Source organism: Aotus nancymaae, unplaced genomic scaffold, assembly GCF_030222135.1.
Source record: "Aotus nancymaae isolate 86718 unplaced genomic scaffold, 86718_ANA_hifiasm-v0.15.2.pri h1tg000003l, whole genome shotgun sequence".
NCBI classification, from domain to species: domain Eukaryota; kingdom Metazoa; phylum Chordata; class Mammalia; order Primates; family Aotidae; genus Aotus; species Aotus nancymaae.
The window spans coordinates 8,982,693-8,995,000 of NW_026988414.1; the positions used below are offsets into that span (position 1 = coordinate 8,982,693).

The 12,308-nt window shown below is 36.4% G+C and overlaps 2 protein-coding genes across 5 annotated transcripts in view; one reads left to right on the plus strand and one right to left on the minus strand.

Annotated features, from left to right (window-relative positions):
- RABGAP1 (RAB GTPase activating protein 1) overlaps positions 1 to 12,308 on the minus strand; it is a 174,271-nt gene that overhangs the window by 97,774 nt on the left and 64,189 nt on the right. For all 4 annotated transcript variants that reach the window (XM_012458174.3, XM_064378169.1, XM_012458173.3 and 1 more), the window contains 3 exons: positions 11,980 to 12,046; positions 11,214 to 11,316; positions 9,458 to 9,627 (listed from right to left, as the gene is read on the minus strand). In XM_012458174.3, coding sequence (XP_012313597.1) covers positions 9,458 to 9,627; positions 11,214 to 11,316; positions 11,980 to 12,046 — 340 coding nt within the window. The remainder of the gene's footprint in view (positions 1 to 9,457; positions 9,628 to 11,213; positions 11,317 to 11,979; positions 12,047 to 12,308) is intronic.
- On the plus strand, positions 5,352 to 5,632 carry LOC135274756 (protein transport protein Sec61 subunit gamma-like). Its single transcript, XM_064375742.1, has one exon. The coding sequence runs from the start codon at positions 5,372 to 5,374 to the stop codon at positions 5,576 to 5,578; it is 207 nt and encodes a 68-aa protein (XP_064231812.1). The 5' UTR covers positions 5,352 to 5,371; the 3' UTR covers positions 5,579 to 5,632.

Genomic DNA, 12,308 nt, shown 5'->3' on the forward strand with positions numbered 1-12,308 from the left:
AAGCAAATGATTTCTGTACAACAGAAAATATAACCCAAAGGTTACCTATAGGACATTAACCAGTAACATTTCTTTTCTGAAAGGAAGCACCATGTAAATTCAAGTTCCTTAAGTACTCAGAATCACTGTTGCCACACTTCTGGTTCTCTCATTAATTAATACACTGATAATTATTAATTAATTAGAATATTTGACACATGTTCATTCTAAATTTATAATGATTTTTAACTCTTAAAAATTGTACTTTGATATGAAACAATTTAAAATTTTTGTTTTGTTATAAATTGCTCTTTGAAACATCAGACAATTGGTATCCGAATAGTTCAAAGATCAGCAATAGCTCTTTATCTTAAACAAACCAATGTGGTCCACTTAGAAACTCTTCCGTAAGTCATAGTGACCAAAGCACATACCACCTTTTGAAGTCAGATATAATCAATGACTGGACCAAATCTGTTCAATGACTGGACCAAATCTGTAAGTCAAAAATCTATCTCTGAAAAATGTTAATTGTTGAAGCTGGGTAATAGTACAAAGGGATTTGTTATACTATTTTACAATTTCTGTGTATGTTTGAATTTTCTATAGTAAAAAGCTTTTTAAGTTATGTATGTTAAATGTAAAACTAATATACATTAAATTATACATATAACTTAAACATAGGTTTTAAATTATATATAAAATTTAAACATGTTTTTAAATTACGTATATTTACGAAATATACATAAATTATATACATATAAAATAATTAAAAGCACTCTGATAAGACAAAAAAAGCATAGAACTTGAATAAATGGAAAGACATCCCATGTTTCTGGATAAGGTGACTCAACATCATAAAGATGTCAATTTTCCCCAATAAAAACACCAGTAGTGGCCAGGTGTGATGGCTCATGCCTATAATCCCAACACTTTGGGAGGCCACACACTTTGGGAGGCTAACGTGGGCAGATCACTTGAGCCCAGGAGTTTGAGATCAGCCTAGGCAACAAAGACAAAAGCCTGCCTCTTCTAAAAAAAAAAAAAAAAAACAAAAACAAAAACAAAAAATTAGCTGGGTGTAGGGGTGAGCACCTATGGTCCCTGCTACTCAGGAGGCTGAGACAGGAGGAACACTTGAGCCCAGGAGGCAGAGGCTGCAGTGAGCCAAGATCATTCCATGGCACTCCAGCCTATGTAATAGTGCAAGACTCTGTCTCAAAAACAAACGAACAAACAAACAAAAAACCGGCCAGGTGCAGTTGCTCACGCCTATGATCCCAGACCTTTGGGAGGCCTAGGCAAGTGGATTACTTGAAGTCAGGAGTTCAAGGCCAGCCTGGCCAACATGATGAAACTCAATCTCTACTAAAAATACAAAAAATTGGATGGGCGTGATAGTACGTGCCTATAGTCCCAGCTACTCCGGAGGTTAAGGCAGGAGAATCACTTGAACCTGGGAGGCAGAGGTTGCAGTGAGCCAGGATTGTGCCACTGCACTCCAGAGTGACAAACAAATGAAAAACACCAGTTTTTTTTTTCCAGAGCTAGACAAGGTGAACGTAAAGTTTATATGAAAAATAAACAAGTAAGGAAATTCAGGAAAACCCACAAAAAGGAGTATTTGGGGAGGGAAGGTGGCCCTACCAGATATTAAAACATATTATATAATCTACATATGGCCAGGTGCACTGGCTCACGCCTGTAATCTCAGTACTTTAGGAGGCCGAGATGGGTGGATTGCCTAACGTCAGGAGTTCGAGGCCAGCGTGGCCAACATGGTAAAACCCCATCTCTACTAAAAACACAAAAATTAGCCAGGCATGGTGGTGTGCCCCTGTAACCTCAGCTACTCAGGAGGCTGAGGTAGGAGAATTGCTTGAATCTGAGAGGTGGAGGCTGCAGTGAGCCGAGATCCACTGTACTCCAGCCTGGGTGACAGAGCAAGACCTCATCTCAAAATAAATAAATAAACATAAAGTATACCCAATTACAACAGCGTGATACTAATGCAAGACCAGTGGAACAGAACATAAATACCAGAAAGAGGTCCAAACACACATAGAAATTTCATACATGATAAGGGTAGCATTTCAAATCACCAAGTAGAAAAGTTAATAGTTTTTAATGAATGCTGTTGGGACAAGAGAATATTCATTTGGAAAAAGATTAATTAAATCCATACTTTATGCTATATACCAGAGTACATCAGAATAAAATACTAATGAATCAGAGATCTAAAAGCAGTAAAATGAAACCAATGTAAGTATAAAATAGAAGAGTAACAGAAGAGTGTATTCTTTTTGTAACTTGAGAGTTAAGAAAGCCTTTCTAACTATGATTCCCAAATCGAGAAAACTTTAAAAGAAAATATTGATAATTCAAGGACATAAAAACAAACTGCATGGCAAACCCAAAAAGAATCATCATGACATAAGTTCCTTTTGACTATACAAAGAGCTTCTAAAAATAAAGAGGAAAAAGACCAAAATCAAAGAGAAAAATGAAGAATGAGCAAAAGATACAAATAGAAAATTCACAGAAAAGTCAACCTTAGACATTAAAAAGGCAGAGGATAGGCCGGGCGCGGTGGCTCAAGCCTGTAATCCCAGCACTTTGGGAGGCCGAGGCGGGTGGATCACGAGGTCGAGAGATCGAGACCATCCTGGTCAACATTGTGAAACCCCGTCTCTACTAATACAAAAAAAAAATTAGCTGGGCATGGTGGTGCGTGCCTGTAATCCCAGCTACTCAGGAGGCTGAGGCAGGAGAATTGCCTGAACCCAGGAGGCGGAGGTTGCGGTGAGCCGAGATCGCGCCATTGCACTCCAGCCTGGGTAACAAGAGCGAGACTCCGTCTCAAAAAAAAAAAAAAAAAAAAAAAAAAAAAAAGGCAGAGGATAAACTAAAACTATCACTGCCTCACTGATCAGATCCTTAAGTTTGGCAATACACTCGACAAGCCTGCAGAGAAATAGGTATTCTCATACTCTGCTAATGTCCATAGTTACACCCTCTATAGAAGGGAATTTGGCAAATATAACAATTTCATATATATATTCACCTTATGTGCCAGTGATTATACTAACAGGAGTCTATTCTAAGATGTATTTTCATAAAATCAAAATAACACATACATAAGAGTCCACACTACAACATTATTCGGAATAGCAAACGACTGGAAACCAGTCCAAGTGTCCATCAACAGACGACTGGTTGAAAAGCCCAGAGTTCAGCCAAACAAGTCAGTACTAAATAGCCATTAAAACGGAAATGAGGAACTCTCTATGTACTGATTTGGAATGATACCCAGGATATATTAAGTTTACAAAGCAATGTATAGGACAAGATATATGTAGTATGCTAATTTTTATTTTAGAAGGAGGTTAAAAATAAACAATTTTATCTTCACAAAAATAAAATTGGGATAATAAATCAGAAACTAATAATAACTGTTATCTATGAGTATGAGGATAAGGCGATACAAATGGAAGCAGGAATTCTGAGTATACATTTCTATATAATTATGACTTCTATAAGTATTTTACATATTCAAAAAAATAAAAAGGAAAAAAAAACCCCAAGCCCCTAAACTAAAATAAGTAGAAACAAATGAACCTAACTATATGTCAAATGGTAACAGAACCACAATGAAAAATTATTCCAAGTAATTTTTAAACAGTACCTATTTTATTATTATCTTACTGAAACATATTCAAAGGACAAAAAGAAGTTCCATAAAATCTTAAATTTCACCCAATAATTCTATCATTAACTGCAAGATTTTTTTAGTTTTTTGATAAAGATAAGGCAAATAAATATATTACTGTTATTATAAATAATATACATGCAAATAAATATCTCAAAAAGAAGAAAATCCTTTTGTAATGTCAAATTATCATTGAAAATATGTGAATGAATTCAAGTGATTCAGGTAAGTATCACCAACGGATACTAAAAACATTAGTCAAGAAGTTGTTGGCTGGGCGTAGTGGTTCATACCTATTATCTCAGCACTTTGGGAGGCTGAGGTTGGGAGGATCATTTAAACTCAAGTTTGAGACCAGCCTAGGCAATGTGCTGAAACTCCATCTCAATAAAAAATTTAAAAAATAGCCAAGCATGGTGGTGCACCTTGATCCCAGTTACTTGGGAGGCTGATGCAGGAGGATCACTTGAGCCCAGGAGGTCAAGGCTATAGCGAGCCATGCTTTTGACACTGCACTCCAGGCTGGGCAGCAAAGTGAGGAAAAAAAAAAAAGACGTTGTTGAGGACAGGATATTTGCAAGTTGCCAAAGTATCACCCCCAAAGATTACTTGCTAAATGTAAAGAAAAACTCTATTTTTACAAAGGAGAGATCCAGTAGTCACCACCTTAACTAAGTGATCACACTTCCCATCAGAAATACTGTAACAACCTACTATCACACACCTCTCAATTTAGCAGTGGAGTAGAAAGCATCTGGATATTTTTATCTTGAGAGGTATACAGTCTCAGCAAATTAAAATAAGCAGCCCAGGTATCCAGTTTTGGTTATACTAGTTATCTGTACAACCTTGGCCACACCACTTAAGTCTTTCAGATACCAGCTTCTTCATTTATAAAACAGTAATTTTACGAAAGATTTTAAGACCCCTATAGTTTATTTGGCAATAAAAATTCTATTATTCTATAGTTCTGAGAAGGCTTAATTGGTCTTCTGTTCACCTTATGTCACTGCTGGAAAATCTACTCATGAGATCATTTTCTTCCTCTTTCAGTAAATGGTATAAGAAAATTTAAATCTAAGAAAGCAATCCTCCCATCTCTACTAATTTTTAAAGTTTCTTCTCTAATATGACGCTGTCTTAATATAACAATCTCACAGACAGGAAGGCTTCCAGGATAAAAAGGAGTTGCTGAGTCACCAGATTATTTTAGTGAAAGGAAAAAGAATCAATTTTTAAACACACGTCTTAAAAAGCATTTACATATTGTTTTCCCATACTGGCAGCAAAAAACAAAATTGCTGTTTGTTGCATATTTTTAAAATTTGCTCTGTGTAGCATTATTTCCTTTTCAGTCTAAGTAGAACTGAAAATGATTAAAAATTTATTTTATGTTTAATTTCAATAAATCCTAAAACTACTTTTATAGATGAAAAGACAAAAGTAGCATGTTTCTGTAGAGAGTGTCCTGGCTGAGACTTTTAAAAGGCTTAAACATATGTTTTGTTCACATAACATCCCACAAAATCTACTTTTAAATATCTTTGGATCTCAGTTTCCACATCTAAAAAGTGAAAATACTATTTATCCTCATTGAATCGCTGTGAAAACTATGTAAGATTTTAAAAAGTGGTCCAGTGCTATGTGTCCCTGTCATTTTAGGTGGCGGTTGGGCAGGCAGTCATGGATCAGGTAATGCAGTTTGTTGAGCCAAGTCAGCAGTTTGTAAAGGACTCCATTTGGCTGGTTAAAAGATGCACTAAACCTGATAGAAAAGAATTCCAGAAGATTGCCATGGCAACAGCAATAGGATTTGCTATAATGGGATTCACTGGCTTCTTTGTGAAATTGATCCATATTCCTATTAATAACATCATTGTTGGTGGCTGAATACATTTTGGAAGAGAGTTTTTCATCTTACAGACTGGTGAACAAGTGTGAGGGTTTGAGTAGCTCATGGAATACAAATTTGCCTGTATGTTTTATGGGTTTTTTTTCTCCTTTAAAGATGTTTTTATTTCTAAATTATTTTCAAAGTAAATAAATATCTCTTTTTTCTGTCATAGATACTTATCACATTTCAGTGATAGAAAACAGTAGATTCTTTCTCTGAATAATTTGGTTTATAAAAGAAATCTAAGGGTTTGGTGAAATAAAGAAAAAAAAGATTTTAAAAAGTGAAGGAGTCAAGACAGTGATGATCACAGTTGAACATCAATTAGCAGTAGCTGTTATTACTTTTTAATGCCATGAATGTAAAAGAGGGAATAAATTTATTTATTAAGTTACAAGGAGTGAGATTAACAGTGTTCTAGATACTTTAACACAGCAAAAAGTTGTTCAAATTCTTCCCATTCTACCTCTCTTTTCCCACTTCCTACCACTCCCCCAAACCCCCACATAACACAAAGATTTATCCAAATAAGGAGAAAAATAAAAGATTATTAGGAATTTCCTGCTCTCCTCCCAGCTTCCACATACACACTGCTGCTTTTCACAAAGAAAATATTGGGAACTTGGCTTAAGTTTAGTTTGTAGCCTTAACAGAAGAGTCCAGTGCAGTTGACTGGGCTGCATCTTAGTTATGTTTTTTGGCTAGTTTTCTCTGTCAAGTCATTTTTTATCCTAACTAAAAAAAAATTTAAGAAGTTATTAATAGGAGTTATTCTATTATTTGAATAACATACTATATGAGAATAATTTAAAAGTCTTACATTGAATTAACATGCAGCTCTCACTCTGGTTGCTAAAAATAAAAATAAATTTAAAAAATGAAATTAATCACACACTGGGGGCAGTTGGGGGGGTAGAGGAGAGACAGCGGGGGGTGGGGGTGGGGGTGGGGAGGGATAACATGGGGAGAAATGCCAGATATAGTATGCACCTAAAGTTAAATAAATAATTAAAAAAATAAAATAAATGAAATTAAATAAATTTGTTTCCATAGAAAGATATATTCTTCTATACTCAACCACAAAACCTTGTAAGGCTATGCAGTCTTTGAATCCAAGGTTGTATAACATTATATGTCAAAGGAAATGCAAGATCAGGGGACTCTTAGGTTCACTAAAATAAGATTAAAAGGTTCTAACTCTAAACAACATTTTTAATACAAGTTTTTACTAAAAATTATTACAGAGCTACTCTCAGACTAGTAATATATATATACATATATATAAAATAAAATATATATGCACAATTTCTATTTACCATCTAGAAACTTTTATTTTATTTATTTATTTATTTATTTTTTGAGACGGAGTTTCACTCTTGTTACCCAGGCTGGAGTGCAATGGTGCAATCTCAGCTGACCGCAACCTCCGCCTCCTGGGTTCAGGCAACTCTCCTGCCTCAGCCTCCTGAGTAGCTGGGATTACAGGCACACGCCACCATGCCCAGCTAATTTTTGTATTTTTTAGTAGAGACGGGGTTTCACCAAGTAGACCAGAATGGTCTCGATCTCTTGACCTCGTGATCCACCCGCCTCAGCCTCCCAAAGTGCTGGGATTATAGGCGTGAGCCACTGCGCCCGGCCCTTCTAGAAACTTTTAAAGATCATTCTCTCTTAGTCTGTAAACTTTCAAAGTGATGTTTGTAAACTGGTTTAACTTCTGAAGCGTTCTTCTACTGGCGCTGACCCTCCATCTAAATAATCAATGCTGTTTTGATTTCATCACTTAGTGCTTTTTTATTAATTTGGTGTCTCACAGAGATTTATAATCCTCAATAATAACAGCAAATACGTACAGAGAACTTACTATGTACTGGGAACTATTCTAAGCATGTTGTACAGTTTCTCATTTAATGCCACAGTAACATTATGAGGATGATTCTATTATGCTGCCAATTACAATTTAGTAAACTGAGACTCAGAGAGTTGAGGGAACTTGCTCAAAGTTAACAAGCTAGTGGTAAAATCCATGTGCTCTGACTCCAAACGCAAGTTCTAGATGATGACCCTGTGCTAATCCTCTGCTCCCGCTACAATGAAGAGCTAGGAGAATAGTGCTGGAATTCAGGTTTACTTTCTGTCTCTTAGGACAACACTGGAAAGAAATGTCTATTTCTGCTCTGCTTATTTCCTTTTTCTAAATATACCCAACAGGTCTAACTTGGATACACTAGAATCAAAATTCTTACTGCTATCAAAATAAGTATATTCAAGTAAGCCCACATACAACACTTTCAGTCCACGTAATAGAAAATAGAAGTTGTATGTAAATAAAATCAACTCAACATATATTTATTGAGAACTACTCTGTTCCATGTACTTGGGATAAGTCAGTGAATAAGACAGATTAAGAATCTCTCCTGGCCGGGCGCGGTGGCTCACGCCTGTAATCCCAACACTTTGGGAGGCCGAGGCGGGTGGATCACGAGGTCAAGAGATCGAGACCATCCTGGTCAACATGGTGAAACCCCGTCTCTACTAAAAATACAAAAAAATTAGCTGGGCATGGTGGCGCGTGCCTGTAATCCCAGCTACTCAGGAGGCTGAGGCAGGAGAATTGCCTGAACCCAGGAGGTGGAGGTTGCGGTGAGCCGAGATCGTGCCATTGCACTCCAGCTTGGGTAACAAGAGTGAAACTCCGTCTCAAAAAAAAAATTCACTGAATGACTCTAACAGATTAGAAGTTGATAAAAATCAGTGAACTTTAAGACATATTAATAGAAAGTATCAAATCTGAAGAAAACACAGAAAAAAGGTTGGGAAAAAAATAGAGCCTCAGAGATCTGTGGGATAATATAAAAAGCTCTAAAATATATATAATTACAATCCCAGAATCAGAGAAAAGAGAGATGGGCAGGAAAAAAAAGTTGAAGAAATCCCCCATATCTGGTTAAAAAAAAAAAGCCTAAATTAAAAAATGTAAGAACCCCAGCAAATCACAAGCAGGATAAACTGAAAGAAAACCATACCTAGTCATGTTGCAGTTAAACATCTGAAAACCAAAGATAAATAATCTTAAAAGCAGCAAGAGGAAAATGACACATTATACCTAAAGGAACAAAAATGAATGCTGACTTATCAAAACAATGGAAGGGCTAGCTGGGCATGGTGGCTCATGTCTGTAGTCCCAGGACTCTGGGAGGCTGAGATGGGTGGGTCACCTGAGGTCAAGAGTTCGAGACCAGTCTGGCCAACATGGTGAAACCCTGTCTCTACTAAAAATACGAAAAAAAAAAAAAAAAATCAGCCAGGCATCCTGGCACACACTTAATGTAGTCCCAGCTACTCGGGAGATTGAGGCAAGAAAATCACTTGACCCCAGGAGGTGGAGGCTGCAGTAAGCCAAGATTGCGCCACTGCACTCTCAGCCAGGTAGTGACAGAGCAAGACTTCATCTCAAAAACAAACAAACAAAAAAAACAAAAACAGTGGACGCCAGAAGAATAGGAATGACATCTTTAAAGGAAAGAAAAAAAAAGTCAACCAGAATCCTATCAAGTGAAAATATCCTACTGGGATGAAAGCCAAAAAAAGACATTTTCACCTAGAATACATCTTTAGCAGACCTACACTAAAAGAAATGCTAATATAAGTTCTTCAGGTTGAAAGTAAACGAAACGAAATGGAAATGTGGATCTTTGGGAAGAAACAAAGAGCAATGAAAATGATAAATAGGTGGGTAAATAAGAAAAAGATAATTTTTCCTCTTAATATATTTAAAGTACACATGACTGCTTAAAGATCTGAGAGCTTAGAAATCAGCCTCAGAAGTGATTTCTCCTTATTCCCCCTTCTATGGCAATAGAAAAATACAGTACCTGTTTTAGTTTCAAAAAGAAATTTTCAGTAGTGCTACGTTTGCTGAAGGGCCAGAATAATCTTTCATTAGGAGAGCAAACGCGAACTTTTGTCTCCAGGAGAAATCGAACAGGCTCCTGTACTTCTGTTATTACCAAATCTACAGCTGTGGTCATAAACAAGACTTTATCTAAACAAAGAAAGAGAGAGGTTGAAGATGTAAATCAAAAAGACAAATACATTTGCTCATAAGATTCCGTAAAAGAAAAAAAAAACAACAGATTTCATAAAAGTTATTACTTTTATTATAAACTTTCAAGACACTTAAGTAAACCATCAATTAAACATGTAATTAGACACATTACTGTTTTTTTAAAAAAACCATATTGAAAATTCTTTTAAAGTAAGTGACAGTAGTATACACTTTACAGCTTTTAAAACTAAAAGCTGTCGGCCGGGCGCGGTGGCTCAAGCCTGTAATCCCAGCACTTTGGGAGGCCGAGGCGGGTGGATCACGAGGTCAAGAGATCGAGACCATCCTGGTCAACATTGTGAAACCCCGTCTCCACTAATACAAAAAAATTAGCTGGGCATGGTGGCGCGTGCCTGTAATCCCAGCTACTCAGGAGGCTGAGGCAGGAGAATTGCCTGAACCCAGGAGGCGGAGGTTGCGGTGAGCCGAGATCGCGCCATTGCACTCCAGCCTGGGTAACGAGAGCGAAACTCCGTCTCAAAAAAAAAAAAAAAAAAAACTAAAAGCTGTCATACAAAAGCTGTCATCAGGAGGCCAAGGCGGGCAGATCACTTGAGCATGGAGTTTGAGACCAGCCTGGCCAACATGGTGAAACCCTATCTCTACTAAAAATACAAAAATTAGCCAGGTGTGGTGGCACATGCCTGAAGTCCCTGGTACTTGAGAGGTTGAGGTTGGAGAATCACTTAAACCCGGGAGGTAGAGGTTGCAGTGAGCCGAGATCATGCCACTGCACTCCAGCCTGGGTGAGAGTGAGACTCTATCTCAAAAACAAAAAACAAAAACCTAAAACAAAAACAAAACAAAACAACAACATTGTACTGCCAGATTGTTCTGCAAAAGTGGCATATGACTTCTTTATACAACCCTCATCAACACTCAGAATCCTCAACTTTTAAACTTGGTTAACAACGGTATGTGAATGGGTCTGTTTATATCCTTTAACCATTTATCTATAGTGTTATTAATAACAAAAAACTGAAGGGAAAAAATGCTCAGTAACAGGCATTTATTAAGCAAATTACCTTTTCAGGATGGGATATTATGCAACTATTAAATGTCATTCAAAGAGCACTGAAATATCTCCCAGATACTTTATGCACAGAGTATCTGAAAAGCTACACCAGAAACTGCTAACAGTGATTCCTTTGGAAAGGAGCCCAGAGCACTGTGATAGATTCACTTTTCCCTATAAATCCTTTGAAATTTTTAAACATTTATGTGCATGGATTACCTCTCTATAAAAATAAATAAAACTTAGAAGTCTTTAAGTAAATAAACATATAAATAGAAAGAAAGAAAAGGAAGAGGGCAAGAAAAAATTAAAAAGAAGATGGAAACGTGAGAAAAAAATGGTACTTTGCTTATAGGTCAAATTTAATAATAAACTCAAGAACTATTCAAATTATTTGGTTTCACCAGAATTAGGTAAACACTGGATATTGGTCAAACAGACGGTCTTTAGTTTTGCGTATCTTCTCGAGACTAAAATTTCTGTTCATGATGTCAACAATCTGTATCACCTTTAGGAGTTTCTTCATTTACAACTTGAAAATGTGGGGATTTTGGATTCCAGCTCCCAGTAATAACATAGGACTTTCCATCTGAACTTTTGCCCATAGATTCCTAGCAAAAGAGTAAAAATAAGCCTGAATGCCAAAGTGAGTGAACAACAGTTAACCACCATCATGCTGCCTTTAAAAACCAGAAGCTGCGAAAATATAAGAATATGGAAGAGGATCAGATAAGTGTACGTGAATGATTACAGTTATGGTTAAAAAATGTGTCAATTATTTATGCAGCTGTCCTGAAGTTAAATGTAAATGCTTATGAATCATATCAAATTATATAAACATTAAGGAAATTCACAACCTAAATCTGATGTTAAAATCCTCTTTCAAGTGAATTACCACCATTTAATTTTTAGTTTTAAAAATAAAGATTTTCAGATAATGGGAATAATACTAACTCCTACTATTGGTAAAACATATGACAGTCTATATATAATTCTCTAATAAATTTTCCTCTTTTGATTATCACATCAACCGTACTCAAACAGTTAAACAAGAATTTTATCACCACCACACAGTAAGAAACTAAGGCTTATCCAAAGTCAGACTTGTAATCACTAGTCAGGAAAAAGGAAATTCTCTTATCTTTGTATATTTTTTTATAGTTTACAAGATCACCTTTACAAACACGTTTTAACATTAGATTCAGATGAGAAAAGGTCAAACAACCTTTACTGAGGAAATAGTATGTAACTTTCCAGTAAAAAGAAATGCTTACCAAATCTAATAAGTGCATGTCACTATTTCGTACGTCTTTTCCTGGACTAAGGAGAAGACCAAAACACCTGCAAAAAAAGAACTGACATAAATTTAAGAAAAAAGATAACACAAAAGAATGTTTACATTAGGCCACTTTAAAAACAAATTCTTAGGCCGGGCGCGGTGGCTCAAGCCTGTAATCCCAGCACTTTGGGAGGCCGAGGCGGGTGGATCACGAGGTCAAGAGATCGAGACCATCCTGGTCAACATGGTGAAACCCCGTCTCTACTAATACAAAAAATTAGCTGGGCACGGTGGCGCGTGCCTGTAATCCCAGCTACTCAGGAG

Excerpts from the sequence above, each read along its gene's own strand:
- LOC135274756 (XM_064375742.1), top strand. The coding sequence starts at position 5,372 with ATGGATCAGGTAATGCAGTTTGTTGAGCCAAGTCAGCAGTTTGTAAAG.